We start from the raw sequence: 27699 nt of genomic DNA on the forward strand, positions 1-27699 counted from the left end.
GAATGGCATCTGTTCTTTTATCTAACTCCTGGCAAGTAACAAAATAAGCCTACTTATCTTAACTACACTTTGAAAAGCAGTGCTCATCACTGGAATTCCCCCTCTGTTTGCACAAAAACAAATGCTTATGGATGAGTCCTGCTAAATCTCTGTAGTTCTGCATTTTTAAAGCATCTAGAAAAGCCCAGAATGGAGGGACTGTGGGGTAATTTTACAAAATAGTCATCTTATTTATAGTTATCTTAAAAACACCAACATGTAATCATTCAATAAAGTGAACGGAAAAAGTTCTGAGCTAGATGATTAATTAGCTGGGCCTCGAAATCAGTTGAAGTTTTTGCACCGTCTTGCTAATAAACAGACTTAAAAGCGGTGAAATTAACCTCGTCAGCTTTGCCAGTGGTGAGAAAATCTAGTGACTAATGCAGTCCTGGATAAACTTTACAAGATCCATTGCTTTTCTGAAGCAGCCTTTGGCATTTACTGTTCTGGATGAAAAATAGAACAAGACTTTGAAAAAAAAAAAATCCAATTTCGCTCCATTTAAGTTTACATTAGATCCATATTACGAACAAAACAAGAAAATCCCAGACTTTTAGAGACATTTCACCCATTCATGTCCATTTCACATACACAACCACAAGCCTTTTAACGATTAAAATAAAATACATTAAAAAAATAATTAAAGTCTGACACAAAAAAGCAGAGTTGCTATCTTTCAGTATGTGCCCCTCAGGTTCTGCATGTTCAGGTAAGGCAAAGCAGAGTTAGAGACTGAGTTTTGAACGTTTGAAGTGTTTTTTCTTTTGTTGGGGGAGGTTACATAAGAGCAAGCTTAGTGGTAAGGGGCACCTGTGCACATCCTGGTCCTTGTGGAAGACTTTAATCCATCTTGACCCGTTTTGTGTTTTCTGGGGTTATTCTGGTTCGACCCACTTCGGAAGAGGAGCGTTTCATCAGTCGTCAATGTCCTCATAGACGCTATCGTCAAACGGTCGAACCAGAGATGGCTGTATTCTGTGTCGGGAGTACTTGAGCTGAAGGACGTCGCCCACCTCACAGATGGCACCCAGAACCTGGAACAAAACAAAACAGCATTTACACAGATGATGATGGTTAGATTGAAAGATCATTTTACATGTCATGAATGTTGCAGTTTGTTGCAAAACTGTCGAATTATCAATCAAGTATCTGCGATTTCTACCACAGATATATAACTAGAAGCACTCGGAGAGCGCAGACCTCCGCCAAGGCTGATCAGTGCCCCCCCCCCCCCGTGGGCCCCCCACCCCTGATCACCACTAAAATTTAATCATTTCTTCCTTATCCCATTTCCAACAAACCCTGAAAATTTCATCCAAATCTGTTCATAACTTTTTGAGTTATGTTGCACACTAACGGACAGACAAACAAACAAACAAACAAACAAACAAACAAACAGACAAACAAACAAACCCTGGCAAAAACATAACCTCCTTGGCAGAGGTAAATATATTAAGTTCATTTTATCTACTCTGCTGTTAAGTCTAAACTAATTAAAAGATCACAACAGGAAATCAGTGAAATACATTGTTGTCAATACAGTCAAAGAAATAACCCATAAAGACCCAGTGTGACTTTTTTTTCTATATATTCAACCTTTCTTAAGTGATTTATCACCATTTATTTATAATATTACCCTCTGTGTTTACATTTTTTCAAAGAAAATCCTGTATTTTCCTAAATTTAATTCACTGATCATGTAAATGTCCATTAAAACTCAGATTAAAGTTGATGGTTATTATATCAAAAACAGAGAAAACTGCAGAAAAAGTGCCTTTTTCAGTCAAATCTGTCATTAACTGAACATAAACCCAGTATCTCCATCCGCTGTCATTGATCCAACTCCATGGGTTTTACTGGTGAATCAGTGTTGTAGAAGAAAGACTGTGTTTCCACGGTAACTACAGAGCCTCTGAACATCCAAATGGGTCATATCTGATGACCATGAAAAGATGACAAACTATTTTACACCAATTATTTACATGGATTGATAGAATTAGTGGGTCAAAAGTTTAGATGAGTAGATGCTTTTGGTGGACAGTGGATGTTTGGGTCTTTATGGGTTAAACATTATATTGCTACTATGTTGTCTGTAGAGGCTAAATACACTGGTCTACAGATAAAATACCTCCAGAATAAAAGTAGTCAAACTTTACCAACTTTGAGTCGTGGATAAAGAAAAATTAGGTAAAAAATGCTGGTTGGGTGAAGTGTCCAAGATACAGTCATGGGTCAAAATGTGAAAATGTGGGCATTAATGAGGGGATGGGTTTCACCAACAGGAATGTTTGTCTCAGAGCTACTATATCTAATTCAAAACACTGTTTGCACATTAGAGTACATTCACTCCAGAGGGTCTTTCTAGTGGAAGATTTATAAACCTATTGTATAAATGTACATACACCAACATATATGTAATAACACTTTATCATATACATTGAAAACATCAGCTCACCAGCACTTTTGTCATCTATTTTCCAATTTATTTTATTGAAGTATGTAAAATGTAGCACATTTATTCATTATTATATATTTTTTTTAAATTATTTTGGAATACAGCTAAAAATAGCATATATTAATCACAAAACAACAAAAAAGTTGATAATGGTTGTGCCCCAGGGGACCTTATTTCAGAAAAAAATTTCTAACAGTCAATGTTGAAAGACAAGTAATATTTTGATCCATTTTGAATAATGCATCATTTACACATATGTTTGTTCATTTAAAAGAAGTCAAGAACGTTCTATCGTCTTTAACATGGACATTTAACCCACTGTGGTAACAAAAATATGAATAAATGCAGCTGTAACCAAGTGTGTTTTGACATCAGATTGCCACCGTTTATATAAGAATAGAAATATGATAGCATAACCTGTGCAAATCTGCATTGTTGTGGCTAAGTGGTTGAGCAGAGTGACGAAAAGAAAACAGAATAAAACTGACTCTGACTCTCTGTTATTATAAGTGGGTACATCCATGTAAATACTAGTGTGTAATAATCTGTTATTCTGGAACGATTACAATAAATTTGCGGATGTGCAGAAAGACAAAACAAAGACTTTATTTTCTTTCGCGCAAGAAAATAAATTCTTATTTTTTTCTGTGATTATGTATTTTACAGTGTCATACTAATGTGTCATAATGAACAGTGGGTGAGGAGTAGGTTAAAGCTGCCATTATGGTGTAGAAAATCTGCAATCTTTAGTATGTCGGAGATAAGATTGAAATTGCTTAAACGGAGCTGAAAGCGATTATTTAACCGTCTAAGTGTAGATATGGAAAAGGCTTAAAGGTCAGATGGTTAAGAGTAAGACTGGGGGTCTTTGGAAAAGCGTGAAATCCATTTCTGGTTAAGGGAACAGTATCCTAGTGTCCATGGAATTGCGGTAAACCAGTTCTCTGCAAGGTTTGATGGATTCCATTTTTCTGCTTGTCTCTGCAGCACAGTCATCCAGAAGACTGTAGTCCAACAAATGTGATTCATATTGAAGAGGTCCAACCTTAACCGGGGCCTGGTGGCGTTCATCCACACATCCTCAAAGTCTGTGCTGACCACTGCTCTGTCCTTCGTTCTTTCTGTTTCTTTGTTCCTCTCCTCAAGAATTCCAGTAACGTGGAGCATATCCTGTTGTGTTCCCTCAAAAATCTTGGACCCAAAGCCCAGTCATCACAGATGGTTAAATGTGAAAGCAATGAACCATAGATAGAATAGGAGATATGAATGTACATTACAAAGAATAGCACAAGTCATCACAGTAGAGCAGTATAAAGAAGCTTCACCACATTTGAGGGCCGCTGTGGCATAGATGGCTGGAGAGTTGGTGTTTAACCGAAGGGTCGCGGGTTCAATTCCTGGACTGGTGGGGAGTTGTTGGCTGATGTACTCTTGAGCAAGGCACTTAATAATAATAATGAATTAGATTTCTATAGCACTTTTTTGGGCACTCAAAGCACTTTACATTATTGACCCATTATTCTTTCGCCCTCACACCCCCCTCTGGTGGGGGTAAACTACACCTTGTTGAGCTGCATTATGTAATAAATTCCCATTATGTACAGGGTGGGGAAGCAAAATTTACAATGAACATTTAGTTGTTTTTTCTCAGCAGGCACTACGTCAATCGTTTTGAAACCAAACATATACTGATGTCATAATCATACCTAACACTATTATCCATACCTTTTCAGAAACTTTTGCCCATATGAGTAATCAGGAAAGCAAACGTCAAAGAGTGTGTGATTTGCTGAATGCACTCGTCACACCAAAGGAGATTTCAAAAATAGTTGGAGTGTCCATAAAGACTGTTTATAATGTAAAGACGAGAATGACTATGAGCAAAACTATTACGAGAAAGTCTGGAAGATACTATTAAAGAAGAATGGGAGAAGTTGTCACCCGAATATTTGAGGAACACTTGCGCAAGTTTCAGGAAGCGTGTGAAGGCAGTTATTGAGAAAGGAGGAGGACACATAGAATAAAAACATTTTCTATTATGTACATTTTCTTGTGGCAAATAAATTCTCATGACTTTCAATAAACTAATTGGTCATACACTGTCTTTCAATCCCTGCCTCAAAATATTGTAAATTTTGCTTCCCCACCCTGTAATAAAAGTTCAAAATGTAATAAGAATGTCATGTCATCTTGTAATAAAGCCGCATTATGTAATAAACTGACGCATTTTGTAATAAACTACGTCAACACATTATGTAGTAAATTTTTTCACATTATGTAGTAAGTTATTACAATTTGAGAAATTTATTACAAAATGCACTTGACACATTTTTATTAAAAAAATGTAATAACATGGTTCATTTTGTAATAACAATCCAAATTAATATAATTTCAGAGCAATTTAGAAGAAATTAGTCACAGGAGCTACAGGTAATGTAATCAGAACTTTAACCACACAGTTTAAAGATTAAGTTAGCACATTACATTTTCCTGAAAATAAAAATGTGTCAAGTGCATTTTGTAATAAACTTCTCAAATTGTAATAACTTCCTACATAACGCGAAAAAATTTACTACATAATGCATTGAGGTAGTTTATTACAAAATGCGTCAGTTTATTACATAATGCGGCTTTATTACAAGATGATGTGACATTCTTATTACATTTTGAACTTTTATTTCATAATGGGAATTTATTACATAATGCGGCTCAACACACATGTACCCACAGCTGCTCTGGGGCAGGCTGACAGAAGTGTGGCTGCCAATTCGCACCTACGGCCCCTCCAACCACCGAACATTCATACACCAGTGTGAGTGGCACTGGAGGCAAGGTGGGTGAGGTTCTTGCCCAAGGACACAACAGATAGATTAGGACAGAGCAGGATTCAAACCGCCAACCCTTCGGTTATTGGACAACCCACTGTACCTCCTGAGCCATGGCTGACTTAACCCCCATTTGCTCCCCGGGCACCTGACATAGTGAGCCCACTCCTCCTAGCATGCAGTGTGTGCGATGCATCGTCTAGTGATGGGTTAAAGGCAGAAGACAAATTTGTGTCTGGTGCATGTTTACGTGTGTAACAAACTACTATTGACAAACTAAAGATTCTATTCTAGTCTATTTGGATTCTTCATGAACAGGACAATTATGGCGCTGTTAACAGTAACAAAACTTTATTTTTTAAAAACCTAAACATCTGAAAGAACATTAATTATAAACTATAAAGCAATCATCAGGGTTTTTTTTAATATATGATGATTTGGAGCTGCGTTTTCTGCTCTTATTTTATACATAACATATAAAACAGATTTTTCTGTTCTGTCTAAATCTATATTGCTTGTTTCCTTTTGTTGTTTCTGCTGTTTTTAATCTAATCTAGTATTTTCTAGCTTTGTTAAAGGTCCATTACCATCTTAAACATTGCTTTCAAAACACAAAAAACACAACAGACTTCTCTGCAGTAACGTACTCTACATTATCTGGAATTTTTATGTGCAATACTGAACCCTGATGCATACAATTGCAGTGTATGTGTAGTGAAAACAACGGGTTTTGTGACTATATGGGTATGAATGAGTGTTATTTTTTAGGCATTTCTTTTGATATATGTTGTTTGGTATATGTACATGTACTGCTTCTCTGTGTTAAATCTACTCTATGATGCAGGTTTCTGTCTAATCACCGTATTTTCCAGACAGATAAGGGCTTAAATAAGTGACTGACAGCTGTAATTACAGATCGCTGATAGGTTTCTGTCAGACGCAACCTGGACTTGATCTTACGTCTCTAGTGGCATCACTTTTTCATGTACAGCATAAAAATCAAGGTTGAAAGGGTTAAAAATTAATGCACTTTATTATCCGTGTGGGGAAATTTGTGCTCTGCATTTTACCCATCCTGATACACACAGTCGCTAGCATTAGCATTAGCATTACCACACTGAACACACATTAGGAGCAGTTGAAAAGGACATCATGGAATAGGACTGAGAGGCGAGAGCTGTGGAAAGGAAAGAGTGTATTTTCAAAATCTATTGTTATTTCTCCCTGATATTGGCTCCTACAACTTCAGCCCTTTAGCCCCTGACGTGTCTGTAGTGAGCGTTCTGAATGTACAATTTACTTTAAATATTTATAAAAATTCAACCATTGGCTCAATAGGAACAATTTCAAAACGTGCTGAGAGAATAGACCTTTCTTTCCATAGACGTCTGAGCATGCACCCCCCGCTGTCTGTGGAACGGGGGCAAAACAGAGAAGCGAGTGAGACCAACCCACTATAAAAAAAAATAGATGGTTTGTTTTTTGTTTTTTTCTTTGTTGTTCATTGTTTTTACTGTTGTTTGCAGTGTTGTGGTGATTTTCCTTTGTTTTTTTGTTTTTTTTTAACCGAGTTTTGACTGTGGAACTGCTTTTTGGAGTTCAACCAGGTGCCAAAAAGCAGCTGGACTGATTTAAAAAAAAAAAAAAAGAACCCCAAAACAAAAAGTACTGGGCCGAAATTCAAATACTTGTTGTTGCTCAGTGTGTTCCAGTTCCTAGTTCATGTTCAACATCCTACATCTCTTATTGATGTACATTCTGAGTGCCTTATGTTGTAAAAACCTATAAAACTTCAATTTCTCTATTATTCCAACCTGTTTTGACCCTAAAACACACCGTTAAGAAAAACCACTGAAGAAAAGGAACACAAGCATGTACTCACAGCAGCTTTTATGACACCTTTACAAATGCAAATTCACAGCAGCCTGTTTCATTGAAATAATGTCTCAGGGGTTAAAGGGTTAATAAACTCAAGCACACTTTTGTGCACAGGTAAATCCTGAAGTTACATCTGGATCTTAATCTCCGAATATACTTGAAGAGCCTAGAAAATTGTCTTCAGTGATTTTAATGTTAGGATTTTGTCTTTTGTGCAATTTTACAAATGGAGCTGCTGAGATCAAAGATGGAAATTAAGTTAAGTATCATCATCATAATCATCACTGAGTGGCCTTGCTCATGATGATCAGCCCGCTCGACCACACAATAACCCAAAATAAAGACCTCAAGTCTTCAAGGGGAATTCACATTCACTTAAGGTTGATAAGATGAAAGGTCTTCAAAAGGACAGAAATGAGACAATCTGGGTTTATGTGAACGTGTTCTGCGTGGGTGTGTGAATGAAACAAATGTGGGGAAAGCTCACCAGCAGATAAAAGAAATACACAAATCAACATGGCACATCAAAGTATGAGCGAATGTTCCACAGACGAACGCTAACACAGAGAGATTTTAACATTGTGACAGATAAAAGCATCATGGCACTACAATAGTCCCATTCCCTGTCTGTGGCTTATTGTATTTTACCTATTTTGAAAGGAATAAAAACTGCGGATACAGCAGCGCATTCTAAAGACACACTCTGTAGGAGAGATAACTAAGCCACAAGGACACCTCAGGTACACAGGGATCTACAATATGTGACTATAATGACACATGGACTGAGCAGAAAAACTGTAAGACGCTGAACAGGAAAGAAAAGAAGTGGCAGCAGTGAGATCAGTTTAGTTGAAAGAGGCCTCATTGAGAAGAGTGGGCGGATTTCTGATGTGTTGCCAAGAGCAATCAAAGTCACACAGACTGCAATCAGGACCAAACCAATGTAATGAGAAAAGAAAATGATTGGAGCAGAGGTCTGAGCTCCTAGCACTGGAAATATACCGTACCGAAAACAACCTTGAAAATTCACTCACTGACACGCTACTGTACTTAGAAAGAGGTCACATCAGCTGAGACGACAGCTTCCACCAGCACAAGAATGACACTGAAACAGCTTCAAACCAGCTCCTCATCCAAGCATTGCTGTGCCCCCCACCCCTCCCTCCCTGTCTTCCTCTTCCTGTTTTTGATGCTTTTTAATGAAAATCAGCTGTTGAGTCTAGCAAAGCAGCCAGATGTTGTAAACGCTGCTAAATCTGAACAACAACCATGATTTTATCTCAGCTCCACCAATTAGCGCTGCAATATTTAGCATCTGTATTAGTGAATTTAGTGCTAAAAATGACTATTAGGATTAATTTAATGAGCGTGTGGGTTTTTCCTGAATAACGGCACCTTCAGTCAGACTATTCTCTTGTGTGGGTGAGCTCTGGATATGGTATATGACTAGTCCACATCAATGGGGTCTAAAAATACATGACTTGTATAATATAGGAAACTCGGCTTTAACAGTGTGACACTTGGTACAGTATTAGCTACCTTGTCAAGCAGCTCTCTCGAGTGGGAGGCTGAGATACAGAAGCGTGCCCGGGATTCTATGATGGGGGTAGCGGGGAAGCCCACAACCACTACCCCAATGTTCCTCTTCAACATCTCTCTGCCAAACGCTCTGGTGTGGAAAACAAGCACAGATATAGTCATAAACATCATGGAAGCGGAGACAATGCAGGAAAAGACTTCAGAAACTGTCATGAAAAGTTAGAAAACATCACTATCAGCACTGGATTACACCATCGACTAACATTTAAAGGGTGGGCACCTGCTGGAATAGTCTCAATGTAGGCGTGAGCTGTAATAACCCATAGCAGATGTAAAGTCTTCTGTAAAATAGTGGTTGACATGGAGCATTACATTGAAAAGTGGGATAAAACCGAGAGCTATAGTAGCTGTTTCAAGTCAGTAACACATTCTCCATTATAGACTACACCCTTCGGACATTTACGATGACATTTGTACTCGTGCTTTCATTTTCCAAGAGAGGAAATACAGAGACTAATTGTTATTACTACCCCCTGGGAACAAACTTAAAATATGTAACCCTGTACCAGCACACAAACTAACACCAGTATAACACTGCATTATAACACCAGGCTTAAAGGCTAACAGTGATGATACAGTGTTAATAAGCAAACATGACACTAGCGTCTAACTGATGGCAGTGTGTCAGTGTAAGCAACCTTATCATACTGTTCCACTTCCATCTGTCCACTAAGGTACAATCTTGATCTGTGTAGAGTAGCTGTGTAGCTGTATATTTAGTCAATATCACTGTTTTTATTGCCCCGCTCTCTGAAGGGGAGGCAAGGGGTATTGTTTTTGGTTCGGTTTGTTTGTTTGTTTGTTAACACTAGCAGCAAAACAATTGGTTGAATTCATACCAAATTGGGCTTATAGATTGTCAGTGACCCAGAATAGATCTCACTGGATTTTGGGAAAAGTTGGTCAAACTTCGAATTTTGTATGAATTTTTTTTAAATCTTATGTTTTCTCCCATTTACATATAATGGGCGGAATTTCAAATGTCTATAAAAACATCAATTTTGTTTCAATTTACTTCAAACTTGGCACATATATAGAGGCAATTGATATGCTGACATCAGCACATGCATAGACATGATGACATCAGCTGGATCTATGCCAAAATAAACTACAAAACGTGTGAGGGGCGGGGTTTGTTGTGCCTGGCACCACATGTTTATTTTGATTTTGTGTTATATACTCTTATTTTTTCCACAATTACTGGCTGTCTAATCCATATCTTCTCGTGCTGTCTAGTAAATTAAATCCTGATTTCTGTACTGTTTCTCCTCACGTAGCGCAAGGCCTTTATTTTTTTCTACTGTAAGGTTCTAAAGGGAGCTGAAGCCCTGCCACCAATTGTGCCAACATTTACACATATGATGTTTGTCAGTTTAAAAGATCATTTTACCAGCCTAGAAATGCACAGTTTGTGGTAAAGAAGCATCTGGTTTTGTGTTAAACAGCTCAATGGACTGCATCTCTCGTCGCATTTGATACATGTCATCGACACCAAAATCACCATCACTTTGGTAAATTTTACATCAATCTTAGAGAGTGAGGTGAAAAAGTATTAAAAACGGAAAGTTAGTACAAGTCTGGTCATGATGAAGCTATATAGAGACATCAACAACTCTGAACAGATTATGGAGACAGTTATGATGATGTCACAGCCATGATTTTCAGGTGTGCAGTCTTTCTATTTATGTATTTTCACAGTCTGAGCCTCAGTTGTGACTCGTAAAATAATCTTTTAAATGAAAAAATATCATCTGTGTAGACGATGCATAATTCAAAGGGAATCAAAACTAACTTGTCTCTTACTGTTAACTTTAATAGTGTTTTTTCCAAAATAATGTCATGTGGGGAACAACCAGAAGGAGCAGGACTTCGGTTCTCTATAGTTATCAACTTTATGTCGTTGTTTGATGATCAACATTTACTATATTTAGCTGTGTTCAAAGACAAGTAGACACTAAAAACAGCACAGTAGCAATGTGATGTTTACACTTTGACTTAAGTGAAAATAATGCCCTTCAAAGAACGGCAGAATGTCATTTTCTCCAGTAATATTTTGATCTGTTTGGACTTTAGAGTAGAGTGGCCATAATGAATTTTGTGTCTGTGGTACAACCAAATGTTGACTCAGCTTTGGTGTTAAATTCACTCCTGTTAAGAGAAGAGTTGCTTTTACAACAGGTCACTGATCAATTAATTTCAAGTCAACGTTCCCCAGCTCACCCTATCTTGGCGGGCATGTAGAGCATCATGGGTACGACTGGCGAGTCTTTGTTGCCGTAGATAATGAAGCCCATTTCTCGAAGCCTCTTGCGAAAATAGACTGTGTTCTCTGCCAGGCGTCGCACACGTTCACAGCCTTAGGATGAAAAAGGGGGGAAAAAAAGTATTTGGCGCATGCAGACACATATCTCAGGTTGTTAAATACAGAATTTCCTCACATTAATACAGCAGAATTTACTACGGAAGGTCTAAGACATACACTAAAGCTAAAAATGATCTTTCTAGGGTAATGAGATTTAAAATAATGAAAACAAAGGCTGAGAAAAAGGTTAACAGGCAGCTGAAAACATATTCATGAGTGAGTGTGAGAAAACATCAGAGTGTCAAAACATCCAGGCACCATGGGGAGATCAAGTTCTCCTTTCTCTGTAATGTTTTCCTATTCCCACAAGAGATCTCTTCATTGAACTCTTTGAAAATCCAGGTTTGCAGCAAACACAAGACTACACACTCATACTTCTCACAGACTGAACTTCTTTGTGCAGATGCTTATTGCCAGGTCCGTGGTGTTTTTCTGACCATAGAGTTCATACTGTTCACTGTACTTCAGACTAATGTTGCATGTATTCTCATCTTACTCAAACAACTGGTCTGAGATCAGCTGCGGTGCACAGCATGTGAGGTTTTATTAGTTTGTACTGACACCTGGTGGTTCCTGTTGAAAATTACAGCAGCTAAGACTCGATTCATCCAAAAGTGCCATTCGACACAAAGCAAAATGAGTTTTTTTATTTCATCTGCAGTTACACATGCAGTCTGAGCTGTAGCCGGTAACTTCATCCATCTGTCCGATAAACTATCCAACCCTGTCACAGCCTTATCCTCTGTATTAATTGTTTTGACGCACCTGCAGTGGGGTTTACTTTGACCTGTGAGGTTATTTTGTAGGATGTGAGTTGCATTTTAAGGCAGAAAATACAATTTTAATACAAAGACCCTGTTAAGCACATCCTGTTTCTGCCTGAAGATGACAAAAAGCTTGTCTTTGTGGCCTGAATAAGAGACTCGGGTACTCTACTCTTTTGACTTTGAAGTTAATACTTTATGACACAACATGTTAGCAGATCTTTTTAGTTGTTTTTGAAAGAGAGAGTAGATGAATACACTCTGCATGCCAAATATCCTTATGCAATACAGGGCTTTTTCTTTACAACAAGATGAATATTGAGAACTAGAGCAGGTCAATTTCTAGTATACTTTGTGTGTGTTGACTTGTTCTGCGTGGGATTTAGTAAATGACTACATCATGAACATCAAGCACAGATCTGCCTCTCAGATGTGCATCCATTTTTAATGACAGTATGTCATGTGTAGGTTTAATGTTGCTAGGCTAGTCAGTTGGTTCATGGTGATTCTTTCGTCCACTTGGACCGTCTGGAGTTAGTGTCATGTGTTTTGTCGGTCACTGAGATGAGTGTGAGAATCTCCGAACATCTACATAAATGAACACAGATCACAGATGATGAGCTCAGACACCAAAGTGAAAACAGATACTGAAACATTTACATCAATTCAATATGTTTACTTAGTTGTACAGAATATTTTGTGAAGGAACACTTGTAATAGATTACGTATTGTTAATTCAATGTCAAAGACAGGCCAATAATTAAATTTTCACACCTGTGTTGTATGTTTTCATATAATTAACAACATAAACACATTTTCAGAACAATTAAACTTGACATTTTTGCAAAAATTTTGACATTTTCTTTACATTTGTTTATTTTCTGCTTAACCTGTAGCCTGATGGCACTATGTTGAAATCACTTTTTTTTCTTTTTCTCCTATTTTTTACATAATAAACTAAAATACCCATCCTAACATACCCATCCACTCACCCGTACCCTACCCTTGGGGAGAGATCAAAAATAAAATTAAAAATAAAATTTAAAAAAAGAAAAGAAAGAAAATATTTAAATAAATTACCAACTCTCTCTCTCTCTCTCTCTCTCTCTCTCTCTCTCTCTCTCTCTCTCTCTCTCTCTCTCTCTGTATATATATATATATATATATATATATATATATATATATATATATATATATATATATATATATATATATATATATATATATATATATATATATATATATATATATATAGACACCTAAATACATATATACATACACAAACGTATAACAAAAAGTAGATAAATAAGATAATATTTATACTACATAAACATGGTAATGATAATAATAATCATCATAATCAAAATTACCTGTGCATGTATATATACACATGTATATATACATACATACTTAAATCACTTTCTAATACTGCAGGTCCACAACTTGTTTTGTGAAAAGCTTTATATTTACCATGTACATCAACCTTAGTTTCAATAAATAACTGGTTTTGTGACATCCTTTATCAAAAGATTTTTTACTTAACTGAGGAACAATTGTAAGGTATACTATACTGTGTTGTTGAAACAAAATATACAGATATTAGATTTTCGGCCTGTATTGGGAACTTACCTATTGTTGTGCCATCCTCTCCCATAATGCACTTCATAGAAGTGATGATTTGCTCCACCACAGGAGGAGACATAGAGGTGGCGTAGACTGCACTGTGGGAATGGGAGCGCAGGTATTCTATGAGCTCCTAAACGCAACACACACACACACACACACACACACGCACACACACACAAGAGAAATAAGAACACAGTGACCATCATTACACTAATCAATGCACACACTGAAAACAGAGCTGGGATTATTTTCTATTTAATACTGGCTTTAATACTGTACATTTTATCCCTTCAAACACATCAACATTTCCATATATTTTAAAGAATTGTTAATACCGCCTGAAAACTGAACATAAAACATAAGAATAAATAAGCTTAATTTTTTCAATTCAGCATGTTTTTGTGAGTGAACATATATAGGCTACACGTTTAATTCATTTATTTTTACTTCCTCAGTTCTGTTTCTTGCATATATAACGGATGTTGTTCACATGAGATTTGATTTGATTTTGTCATGACTTACTGCGCAATATATGAAAAATCACTGCTCAGTTTATTGCTGTATAGAAATATAGCTGTATTAAAAACTTTTTCAGAGATGAATGAGGTTTATGGTAAACTTTCCTGCCTAGTTACTTTTGCCCTTGTACATAAAAAACATCCATCACAATAACATCTATATGCTTTTGTGGCATTAATTCAAAGACACCCTGCAAATCAACATTTCATTGTAGAATCCCCAGATGACCCATTCCTACTCTGATGAGTCACTCCTTATGTCAGCTTTCATAAAACTCACTGAAAGAATGCTGTGAAGGCTGTCAGCGTGGGTGAAAACAAGACATTTTTTTCATTTTAATATGCTAAGATTGAATGTTTTGTGTAGTAACATAAGGTTCTTGAGTGTCATCGTCTTTTCAGGTTTTCATATTTTTTCATTTTCATGTGAAGTTATAACTTGTTTAAAAAAAACAGCAACTATTCATAAGGCTTTTGGTGGATTTCCACATTCACACTGATACACTGGCATGCATCTTTTGTTACACTTCATACTTTTTACATATTTAACATGACTTTGAGCAACCCCTGGAGAATTACACGCATCTTGCGTCATCATTTGTGTGCAGGAAATACAACAAAATAAAACATCTCACCCTTTTCCCTGCAATATATCCTCCTGCTGCACCGAAGCTCTTGGTAAAAGTGCCCATCATGACATCCACGTCACAGGGGTCTAGACCAAAGTAATCGACCACACCTCTTCCCCTGGGCCCCAGGGCACCAATGCTGTGGGCCTCATCTAGATAAAGGTAGGCCCGGTAGTGCTTCTTCAGGGCAATAACCTCTGGTAGGCGTACTATACTGCCCTCCATGCTGCACAAACAGAGAAGACTATGTTATCAGTTGGTCTTTTATGTCCATGTTCATATCTGTCCTCTGTTCTGTGTTATTTGGTTACAGTGGAGTTTTTGGAAAGACACTCAAAGTCATGAAATGCATCCCTGTTACAGTAAAGATCAGAGCCCAACCCATGTATGACTTCTCTTAGCTACTGTACAGTGCAGGTTCTTGGAACACCATGTGAGGTGGAGTTAACTAAACCCCTGTGAGATTCTCAGTATGTGCACAAACATTAAAGGCTAACGAAGCACTGAATCAGCTGTCAAACAACAGTCCAGTCCCAAGAGTGTCGATACTGCTGATCGTGACGGAACCAGGGAACCATCAATAGATGCTAAGAGCTGCTTCCTAATGCCTGTATAAGAAGTATAACACTCATACTAACATGCCATACACACATTGTTCTTACCATTATCAATTCAGAAATACAGCTCAGATGAAAACATCTGAAAAATCTAATGGTTCTCCTGTTTGTGCAGTTTGAGTGGGTAGTGTCTATGCTGAAACTTGGAGGGAAATCACAGGCATTTGAAGAGGGCGGCTCCCACTGATACAGTGCTTTTGGCTGTTGTCACTTTATTCACAGTTAACACCAGATGTAAATGCATCAATGTCAAAATGTCTTGGCGCAGCCCAGGATGTTTCATTCGATAAAGACAGTGGGCGAGCTACCTGTAAATACCCTCCACCACTATGAGGATCTTCTTCCATGGTCTGTGAGTCCTGGGCTGACCGTGGACTATGGCTTCTCTCAGCAGTTTCTCAAGGCTCTGCATATCTGACAGGAAAACAAGGAGTTACATTCCCTGAGTTGCATTCAAAGCTGTGGTATCCACAGCTTCTTCTCCCTCTCAGACCATTTGTCATGGCTTTAAATCCTTGGCTGCCTGTATATTTTACTGGGAGATAACAGGCTTTATCAGTGTGTAAAGCTGTGCCTTGTTCTTTCCCCGTTTCAAAATAAAACATCTGCTATCAGATGACCTACGCTAGTTTGTTTGTGTGTGCACAGGCTATGTTGAATAGGAAAAAAGACAATAAAGTGAACCAGGCTATGCCTCATTAGCTGCTAAGCTAATGAGCTAATGGCTACAACCCACGTGAAAGACTTCTAGTAATAATATCATAGTAATTAGCATTGAGCACAAAGCTTTATCAGTCATGTATTCAACAGAGAATGTGGCCCACCCTGCAAACAAATCAAGAAACAATGATAATATGTCTATGTGGAGCATAGCTGATTAGCTACTAGCCTGCTGGGTGTATAAAGCTATTAGCATTTAATCACTTCTCACTATGCATATCTCAAGTTTTGTGAAAGCGAGAGCTGTTTCATGAGCCATGATGAAGATAAACAACCAGCTCCTGCAGCTAAGGAACAGGATAAGGAAATCTGTCAACATATGAAAACAGTACTTTTTGTCCGAACACAGTACATCTGATAAGAGAAACTGGGCTGGTTAGCTTATTTTCTATTCTATGACACAATGCATGTAACATAGGGCATAGAATATATTATCACATACAGTAAATCAATAAGAGGCAGCATGGGAGAGTTTAAGAGGTGGCTACAGGAGCAAATTGTAAACAACATAAGCTGAGGGGCTGCTTTATAGAACATGACAGGCTGGAGATGCAGGTGGACAGAGAATATGAATGGCTGTATAAATTCAGGTGGGCGCAGACTCACTGTTGTGTTTGAAGACTCTGATGATGGAACCGGACAGTCTGGCTCCCAGGACCAGAGAGGCATGGTTCAGTTCATCACTCAGAATCAAACAGCCCTGCAGGAAAACACAGTGCCAGCATTAATTAGCATAAATGACCCTACTTGTTTCATGTAATGATCTGCGATGGAATAAGTACACAGAGGATGCTTTTTAATTTATTATGCTGCTTGCGATGTCTGTTCTATGTCAAAATGAAACCCATTACTGTGCAAATAAAGCTTTACTGAAGGTGACTACAGAAGAAAATCAGTATCAAAAGTAAATTAAAAACATAAAACTCTGTTACTAAGCTTCATGAGGTAAACTACTGTGGAGCTATTGTGACCACAAGTTAAACAGGAACAAAAGACTTTAGTCCTGCAGCCATCTCAGGTTTCCAGTTACAGTATGAGGTAGGGAATCTACCTGACAACCAACGTCAGAGTAGACTGGTCTGGACACTTTGTTATCTCTTCACGTTGACATGCAGTGGCGCTGCTTATGCCAACAGGAAGTGTTTCCTCCTGATTTGACGCCAGACTGTAGCATTGTGTCTGTACTTTCACTGCTACTGGTGACCCTTGATGGCAAAATTTTATGGAATGTTTTTGTTCGAGACAACTATGATGAATGCTGCGCAAACAAATGTCACCGGCGGAAATCATAAAAGAGGGTGCAGACCACATTTTAACATCAACAACATATTGGTAACACACAATGGAAAAAGAGCAAGGAAATGAAAGTAAATCTAATTGGCTTTATTAATATTTTACAAAGGTAATATTTTGTAGCATTTCTTGAGTTTCTATTAATTGTTACCTGTATTATCTTTTATTTACACTTGGTTTAAAGCACTTTACGTTGCATTGAGTCATGTTCCTGTTTAGACAGGCTTTTTATGGCTCACCATGATATGCTGTTTTACATGTAAGTAGTGTTAGTGTATTTTTTTAATGTAGTAAATGACTTTTAATGAAGTTTTTTTTTTTTCCATACTAATAATTTTTATTTTTACTTACAAAATCACAACAAGAAACTACTAGTCACCAGAAATAAAAAAAAACAATAGGCAAAAACCAAAATAAAAAAAAAGACAATACCCACGAAGGAAAAACAAAAAAAACAAAAAACTAATAGATGACAATAGACAAGAACCAAGACAATAGACAAAAATCACAAAAAAAAAAGAAAAAAAAACCAAAATACAATAGCTAGTATTTTATTTTTTAATGTAGGACTTTCTTTTCTATGTTGCACTTTGCGATTCCATTGAATTAAAAGTGCTTTATAAATGCAATTTATTATTATTATCATGTGAAAGGTGCAACATAACTTAAGTGTGATTCACTGGCTGATATTGTTTCTGGTTTTACCTTGCCAGTCAGCGCTGGTATGTTCATAGAGTTGGTTGCAAACCCCATCCCAAAGGCCATGGCTGACTCCACACCCAGAAACTTCGCCACCAGTTTCTCCATCTCCTCGTGTCTGTCCAGGTTTCCTTCAATGCAGACGCAGCAGAAATTTCTATTAACATACAATCATCTGCACATTCCATGAGCAATTGTATCTCATGAAATCAGCTTTAAGATAAAGATCCTTCTTACGTCTGTACTTTTCTTAAGTACATCATTTGTGCAATGAGACTTAATGACAATCGGCTACACCATCTATTGTTCAGTACACACAGTACATGTATCAGCTTACATTTACAACTTTTACGGAGAACAATACTCGGATCAAAAATGTGGGCAGACCTTTGGTGTCATTGTAGAGTCATTGGTTTAAGTTTACTGCTGCAAATCTGCTAGCCAGGATACACATGTATCATATTTCAGGTCCCTAAGGTAATTCAGATGTCACTGACTTGCACTGACTGAGGTCTAAAGGAAAATTCAGACTGTTCTGGTTAATACCAAATAATCCTAAAAGGAGTTAATAGGAGTAATGTTACTTTTATCTCTCCTCTTCAGAGTTTAGATAAAGTTAAGGTCACCCAAGGTTCTGCCAGAAAAACAGTGTTTGCTATGTGTGAGAAATGAAGCCAAATTAACAAGCATATTTTAGTAATATGTTAATAGGACACAGGCTCCACATGTGCACATGGAATCTGTTATTAATGCTTTATTTTATCTGAGCCCCGACTGATTTATAACTTCACTGTGGTGGTTTCAACCATGTGCATTCCTGCTGTTAAGTTTCAGTGGGAGCAGCAGTAGTAGTAGTGGCGAGTGTGTGTGTGTGTGTGTGTCTTTGCTGTGTGTTCATACCAATCTCCTGCCTACTGCTAGCGACTCCAACACCGTACTTCACAGTGACCTCAGCTGCAGACTCAGCACACGGACCAGTATTCTCCGCGAAGCCGAGGTAATTATATGATCCCAAATTGATCACATCATGCACTACCCGACCCGTGTACCTGTAAGGAACACAGAAGGAGATAATAGCAGAATAATAGCAGACAAGAAATGACCAGTGAAAACTCTATAGTTGTGTTTGTGCAATGTCTATCAAATTTAAAGCTAAACAGGGCAGCAGTCCCCTACTGCTGCCTTTCACAAAGTTAAGGCTGGGATGTAAAATGCATCTTGTAGTATTTTTTTTAATTGTGTCACTGATGAACAAAAAATGCAATTATATGTAACTCAGTATACATAAAAATCTGATATACATGTATTCTTACTTACACTGTTCCATTTCAGAGGCTATTTGACCCACAGTCACCTCTAACTTTTTGCATTAAAAACCCATATAAATGGAAAATATTTTGCCACAGCAGAAAAAAGCAGCTATTCCTAAATGGTTACAGTCTGACCTGCTTATACTTGTACTTGGCTTGAAATAATGAAAAACTATTTTTTCTGGTAAGACTAAGGAATAGTTCATATATTGCAAATGGATGATGCTTTGTGTTGGCATCAAAACCCATCTGTTTTCTTTTTGCAGTACAGATATCATGACTTTTGTCTGAACGTGCAAACATAACACATACATATAACAGAAATGCTACTGGTGTTGATATGCTGACAACTGATGTAGCTCTTCTCAAACAAATTCTTAATAAAATTTAAGTATGAAAATGATATGCTTGTATGATTTGATGCAGTACTGTATAACCAATATGTGCAGTAGTCAGGGTTCCTACAGGTTTCTACAAGTTAAATTTAAGACTTTTTAAGACCACTCAGAACAGAATTTAATGCCCATTTCACAGCCTATTTCACGGTCATACTGGCAAAAAAAATATGTCTGACTCCTAGAAATTAGGAAAATGTATTTATATACATCAGCAGAGATTGAATATTACATCCACACTGTACACAGGACTGAATGTTCTGTGATCATTTCTCACTGGGGGCTGCAAAGTTAACAATAATTGGTTCCTAAATTCAACATAAGTTGTAAGGTTTAAGTGGGTGGAACTGAGTCAACTAACGTTACTTTCTTCACAGCTTGGACATTTAACAGACACATTTAAACACAATACAGCCAACAAGTTTATGGCAACATAACTTAAAACCTACCATATCAAATTTAGTACCTTTTAAAACTTTTTTAAGGTATTAAATGCAGATTTGTATATTTAAGACTTTTTAAGATCCCACAGGAACCCTGAGTAGTACACAAATTATGTAAAATATACTCCACATTGACAAGCAACATAAAAATGCCCTTGTATACTAGTGTTAAATCCAATATAATATTCTATAATAATAATACAACACACTGAGAAGAGGTAGTAGATCCTACTTTAACATTTGATATTTTAATTTATATTTGGCTGATTATACTAACATCAGTGACACTTTTTCCACCTCTGAATAACTCACTTAAAAGAAGAGTGTTCTTTTTAGCGCCACTGGTCTTTTCATCTTGGAAGCCGTGTGTGTATTTTGATAGCAGACGACTCAGTAAAAATATTGGAATTATTGCAATTCATAAGAAATTTTTGTATATTGGTGTTCAGGGGAAATGACAAATTTGACATTTGGGTCTCATGCTGAAAAAAATAGAGAACCATCATCAGATCTTTAGTACTGTATCGTTTATTTATGAGAGTTTGGATGATCTAATATGGTCCCAAACCTTGTGCAGATTTTTAGTATTTTTAATATTTTCTTCTCCTTTTAATAATTAGTACTGTGTAATTGACTACTCCAGCAACAATTATGATACTTATATATATAAAAAAGGCTCAGTTTTCGGACATGCTTCAACAGATATCCACATTCAGACAAAACAAACTGATGTCACTATTAAATATCAACTTTATGACAGCTATTCCCTTTAAAACTCACTATTCCCAGTAGCATTATGTAACATTATGTATAAAAACAGGTTAATAGGTGCTTCCACTTATGGCCAGTTTGCTTTTTCATTCAACCTGTGGTCAGCTGAGGCCAGTGACCGGTTGCAAACTCCTGCTCACTGTTTTTGAGTCTTTTGTTTTGTCTAAAGTGACAAATGGCAACTGAAAGTGATAAAAGTGTTACATAAGAGCATAGTTTGATCTTATCTTCAGCTATACAGCCCACTTCCCCTCACTATTGTCCCGCCGTGACCCCCTGCTCTGCACATTGCACATCCAAATACTTGCAGGTAAATAATTCTCAAACCATTCACAGCCTTAATACAATAAATGCGTGTTTTTCTCTTACTCAAATGTCCAGTTATAGTCGTGCGACGCCCGTTCCATCAGGTCCATTTTGGCTCCCGGGACACTGCATATGGGCCGGTTCCAGTTGTCTCTGATTCGCATGTAGAGGTTTCTGGTGTAAAAGTTCTCAAAGTCCTGGTAGAGAGGCACAAAGTCCTAGACAAAGATGATTAAAAAGAAATGACAAGTAAAGAAAATCAGGAATTTCAGCCTAAATCTGTTGGTTTCAGAAGGATTAAAAAAAACACTAAACACTTCAAACTGCGTGCCATTCATACCTCTGGAAAGCTTAGCTGAAAGGAATTTAATCTCTAGAAATATAATCTTTAACATTTTAACACATGACTCAGGAAGTTGATTAATTTTCCTTTGCTTTGAATATCAACAGTTCATGGAGGGAAACATCCGCTGGATATCCTTGGGGGTCATTTAAAGACTTCCTTTTCTCTTAACACTTAAAAACAATGGACTTCACTATCAACATTACATAACATGATGAAAACATTCTAAATGGAGAAGGACGTGCTCTGAATGTGCTAGTAAGTGAAACCACAAATTAAATCTTAAAATCTCTAAAACCTTAAGGGGAATATGTTACATGATGGCTGATGGAGTTTGATATATTTTTGCTGTGGTTAGTGTTTGTGCACAGATACATTTGCTGCTGGTTGTTACAGTGGTATAATCACAATTAACTGGATTATATCAAATATTCTAGGAGCTTCAGTTGATAAATATACTTATTTTCTGAATGCCAAAGTTAAATACTAGTCTTTTCGGCAATACTATGTTCAGCAATAACTCTCATTTTATCTCATATCTGCCACTGTTTGGAACTTTGGTTATGTTTATAGATAATCTTAATGATCACATCTTCTGAAGCACATACACTATACTTAGTTGAGTTGTACATGACATTAACACAAAATGATTACACATGTTTAAAAATACACTGTTGCCTATAAAGTTGGAACAAAATATTTTTACCTCTTCTCGTGAAATGATTATAACAATGATTTATTCTTGACAGATCAAGTGTAACTAGGACTCAGTATGTAATCATTGCATTTGGTCAAAGGTGATTATTGGTGTGTAGAAATAGGAATAAAAAGATAAATGAGCCTATAAAACAAAATTATTCCAACAGTGTATATTTGCACTGGTGTTAAGTTTCCTGTTGTGGTGGAACATCACTGTTTAATGAATATAGAGGAAGCACTGCCTTTATTGGTCCTCTTAGTTAAATTTGTTCTGCATTTAACCCTTCCTTGGTACTAGGCGGAGCTGCTGGACCCCAGTGTGGAACGCATTGAGACCAAGTCCATTCTGGTTTTTATGGCAGGGGAATGTGAATATCCCAAAGGGAGGACAGAAAAGCCCTGCTGTTCTTCCACTGCAAAAACAAACACCAGCCTTACAACTTGTAATGTTGGAAAGATGTGCCATCGCTATAGGAGCGAAGCAAACATTCAGTCACCCAGCAACATATAACTGCGTCTCAGTTTTCCAAATCCATTCCACTCAACACCTGACACTCATCTGGCCTTCTTTTGCCTGACAGCAAAACTTGCGTGTTGTGTTGTCTCGGACAGTTTTGCTGAACAACAAAACAATCATAACATTCCACTCATTACATCTACGAGCCAACGATGTGATAAATACATACGGTATGAATCTGCTGTTGTTGTTGTGAAAGTCAGATTGTATCAGTCAAGACACAACTTCAGTTTTAACAGCATTAGTCTAGATCTCTCTGCGATATTACAACTTCTTTTTTCCTTCAGCTAAAGAGACTTTAGTTACCCTTTGTTCCTCCTTCTCCCTGGCGATGTGGCATCTTTCGATCTTCCATTGGCGGAGGAAGTCTCGGAGGTAGCCAAAGATGGTCAGGATGCCGTAGCCCATGTAGGTGAGCACTGCCACCAACATGGGTGTCTCCTCGAAAGACTCAACGAAAGGCCGCTTGTACAGGCCACCATGATGTTGCCCTCCTTGGATCTGGGGAAAACAACAATTTAAGAATCAGAATTAAAAAAAACGACTGTCTTTGTTTAAACTGTCATAATAAACATACATATTGTTGCTGTCGAGCGGAAACCTGTTATGTCCAAAACAGTTATGTTTCAGGAAACTCAAAAAATGATGTACATTCTAAATAAAAGAGATGTAGTCAACGCTTTTCATTGGTTCAATATTTCTAAAACCATCAGGCCAACGTGAAGACTAACCAATAGAATCATTTTATGACAAAAAAAAGACCAAAAATGGACTTACAAGGTTTCCACTTGACAGTGACAACATTATTATTAAGAGGATAACTTACATGTGCAGGCTTTCGAGCAGTGGTATAGGTTTGAAAGTTACCGGAAATGACAGGAAATGTGTTATAAAAGATAAGGTTATATCATGCACACAAACAGAACTATGAAAATCTCCTTATCATCTGACGTAAACACATGTCAGTGAAGACCTTCTGTTGTAATGAACTTCATTTTACTATGTGTATAAAGGTACTTCCCTTTCCTTTTCCATTATGCAATAACAAGACTGTTTATCATTAGTATTAGTCTTCTGAACCACCAAACATTAAAGTTGTAATGTAGACAGGCTGGACATACAGCGCAGCAATGGGCACACAGGGAGGATTTGACTGCCAAATAAGGGAAGAGCTGGTTGTTGATGTAAATCTGTGCGCTCTGGCAAGGAGAATTAACAACTTAAGAGGAGACTTAAAATCCACGGCATCTTTCGTAAATGTGATTGAGATCAAAATGTGTTTTACTGAACAATCTGAAAAATGTTACAACCTCCAAAGTGAACTGAACTGGAACTAAATATGCACAGGCATTATGCAATTTGCCTTCCCATCATACTATTCTTTGTGCTCGTGGCTTTTAGGTGCAGCATGTGACTGGTCATGCCTTTCTCTCAAATGCCTCAGAGTAACAGGGCTGACATCTGCATGAACTGTAATCAGCTGAGATTCAGTCACCAGGCACTCACTCTCTCAGGCGACCAGTCCAGCCTGGTGTGTTTCTGGCATAATAATGTCCGGTAATCACACGCTCATATCATAACTATCTCTTTCCCTTTTATTACATCAGACTCTCATCATGACAAAACTGACTTCTCCTTTGCCAACACCTAATGACTAGAGCTGAATAATATTAGTAAGAAATAATATTGCACTTATTTTAGCAGAAAACATATCTGTAGCATGAGCCATTTTTTTCCCAAAATAAAATTTCCCTTAAAGTGTTTGACATTTCACTTGTTGCTTTGCTCATCAATTTAAATAACTGCTATTTAAGTTTTCTCCGCAATTTTCTTTGTATTTTTCCACTCCAAAATTGAAAGACAACTCTGTAGCAAATCATACAGTGTGTGTGACTCTGAATGCTCTTGTGTGTGAAAGCATCTAATTGTGTCATGAGAGGGGACCCGTTAATTGGGACACTTACAGAAGGTGCACCCAAGGGTGTAAATTTCGTTAGCCTCTTTGGAAAAGCTGCTCCATAGCATGTGTGTGGTCTCAGTGGACAGTTTCAACTGAACAGGTGTTTCAGTTGTACTGTCTCTGACCCTGTGCCCTGATAGTGTCTGATGGAAAGGGAGTTGATCCAAAAACACAAGAGAACATAAATAACTCATATATTTACAGGCTCTGTTTATTTCAGTGATTTAAAATAGAAATGAGTCTGTAATTCCACTATGGGTCCTCACAAAAGTCATGTACTGTATTCCCCGGTAAATTACAATGTTAACTTGACAGGATGAGGATGCAACCTGCAAACCTTTTGTTATCTCCACTATCATCCACAAAGCTGCCCTGAGCAGTTTGACTGGATCTGACGGTATGTGCATAAGAGAACAGTGTAACACTACATGGAGTTAAACTAGTAGCGTTCTTGTATTACATACATGCAATTCTGCCCTGACAAATATAAGGACAGGCCTGAGACAAGTGGCAATCACAGAAAGTCGAAGACGGTTGTTAAAAAAATCAGAGGCTATGATGTTAAAATTGCAAAGTAAGACAACAGGGCTATTCTTAAACAGGTGAAGGATTTCAATTGTGATGATATTTGATGTTTAATGTTGAAATGTTACAGTAAAACCCAGAGAGAGGGATTTTCTTGGCAAATGTTGTCAAAATGTAATCTAACAAGCACATGCCACAATCTGAAAAGCAGTCTGAGTTACTTTTTCTACATATAGTACATCCAATGTCAGACAAGTAGTAGGTAGTTTACAGATTTACACTTTTAACACAATGAATGTCATACTACAAGATTCAATGTGTTTTTTAAAGCAGAAATTATTTAGAGTTTATGCAATGAATGATAGCCATATCTGCTATATAACTATTATATTTTTTGTTATAAGCCAAGTAAATACTGGCCAGTTGTAGAGGTCTACGCCACTAGCAGAGGTGCTGTAAGGGGGAGAAAAATGGTGATTCTAAGGGCCAATGGCAGATAGGGGCCTTAGAAAATAGGAGATATCTTGTCAATTTTTAAAAATTATTATTATCATTATTAACCTATCACCATAAATGAATGTTTCCTTTACTAATAAACTTTTGTTTCTGTGCATTAGTTTTCATTTATTTTGGCAGAAATTAATAAAATCCTTCCTGAAATGTATTAATCTATACACCATTTATTTTGTAATAATACAGTATTATTATATTCCACATATTGATCCTTAGATAAACCAAATACAACCTACGTTACTCTTTAGATGCTGGTCAGTTTTAGTCATGATGTTATTTTGAGCACTCTTAGGGATATATTATGAAATGTATCATTGCATTCTACGGAGGCAGGACCATGTGTAGGTGATACTGATATGCCAGGTAGAGGTGTGGAAGTGGAGGGAGAACTGAAGGATAGTATCACTGACAGCAATACAGATGATGAGGAAGAAGTATGTGAGAGAAGAGAAAACGGTAAATTGAAATTTACTTCCATCCAAAGAGTAAAACTATATTTTCTCTGTATATCTAATACTGTTATCATAAAAATATTAAAATGTTAAAGTTTCTCATCAATCTTGCACAAAATCGTGAAATCTATTGTAAACTGTATATTGATTCATGCCTGCACAGGATTACATTTTAAGTATTTGCTGCATTGAAATGATGATGCCCAAAATTATATTTTTTTCTATGGGGCCCCAAATCCCTAGAAGCACCCCTGGAGTTGACAAAAACTTCAACTCAATGACAAAGTTGCTATTGTAATAAATTTCTCTGCCATAGAATCCAAATATATTTACGCCGAATTAAAGGCCATTTCGCAATGATTCAAAAACAGTTTGAATAGTTGTTTTATGTAAAGCAGAAGGCGAAAAATTCACGAAACTTTCTTAAAACTTCCGTATTTATAATGGAGTTCGGTTGACTCTACTGCAAAGCGTGGTGTGGAGTCGTGGCTTCATGACAGACAACTGGTTAACTGACAACTGGTCAACAGTGGACTAGTTAACGGTTTATGTCGTAATGATAATAACACAGTGGTTTGATAATGACATTGACAGTATCGACATCATCGTCCGGGTGTTTCCGGGTCCATGCGTCCCCGGTTCCCCCTGTCCCATCCCGGGCCTCACTCACCTCCTCTTCCTCCTCCTCCTCCTCTTCCTCCTCGCGGTGCCTCCGGTGTTTGACCAGCTGCTCGTGGCATCGGTGGAGGCTCTTCACCAAGCCGTTTCTGTCCGCCTTCAGCCCGTTCTTTACTCGCTGACACACTCCTCCGTTGGCCGGCTTTGTGGTACTGGTGCTGCTGGTGGTACTGGTGGTGCCGGGGCTTTCAGTCATCGCGAGCCGCTGTTTGTGCAGTCGCGCGCGGTCACTCGCGTGCAGGAACCCGGAGGCTGGAGGCTGGTGCAAAGCGGTGACAGTATCCGAGCTGGAAGTGTTTACATCCACACTAAAGCAGTCCGGATCACAGCTACAGGGGCCGATCTGAAGGCTGCTTCACCACATCAACACACTGGATCCCATTCTGCAGGCTGACACCGCTGGAACACCGGGTTACACACTCACTTATCCCCTTCGTGGAGCTATTCCACGGTCAGCTGTTTACATTATCTCCCGTGAACTTCTCCACAGCATCTGCAGCCTCCCACACTACCCCCAGCCCGCCACGATGGGTGTGGGGAAAAAACAAATCAAATTATAATAATAATATAATAATGCCGATTTCCAATGCACTTGGAAAGTTTTCACGTCCTGAGACAGATGATGGTACAACAACCCACGGCACGACAATGAATGGAACAAAACGCTCCTACACGACGATCCACTGTCGCCCTCAGCGTGGAATAGATTCACTAACTACACACACACATGCACACATTCATCTCACACACTCACTATGTT

General features: G+C 37.7%; 1 protein-coding gene across 1 annotated transcript; it reads right to left on the minus strand.

The window, feature by feature from the left end:
- Positions 1-796: 796 nt before the first annotated feature.
- LOC115414369 (serine palmitoyltransferase 2-like) lies at positions 797-27699 on the minus strand. The gene is made up of 12 exons (XM_030127690.1): positions 26932-27699; positions 23118-23312; positions 21316-21470; positions 18928-19076; positions 18034-18158; positions 16642-16735; positions 15624-15729; positions 14705-14924; positions 13555-13681; positions 11020-11155; positions 8740-8869; positions 797-1076 (listed from the first exon to the last, which is right to left on the minus strand). The coding sequence occupies exons 1-12, from the start codon at positions 27133-27135 to the stop codon at positions 957-959; spliced, it is 1761 nt and encodes a 586-aa protein (XP_029983550.1). The 5' UTR covers positions 27136-27699; the 3' UTR covers positions 797-956.

The sequence above is a fragment of the Sphaeramia orbicularis genome, chromosome 22, assembly GCF_902148855.1.
Source record: "Sphaeramia orbicularis chromosome 22, fSphaOr1.1, whole genome shotgun sequence".
In the NCBI taxonomy this organism is placed as follows: Eukaryota; Metazoa; Chordata; class Actinopteri; order Kurtiformes; family Apogonidae; genus Sphaeramia; species Sphaeramia orbicularis.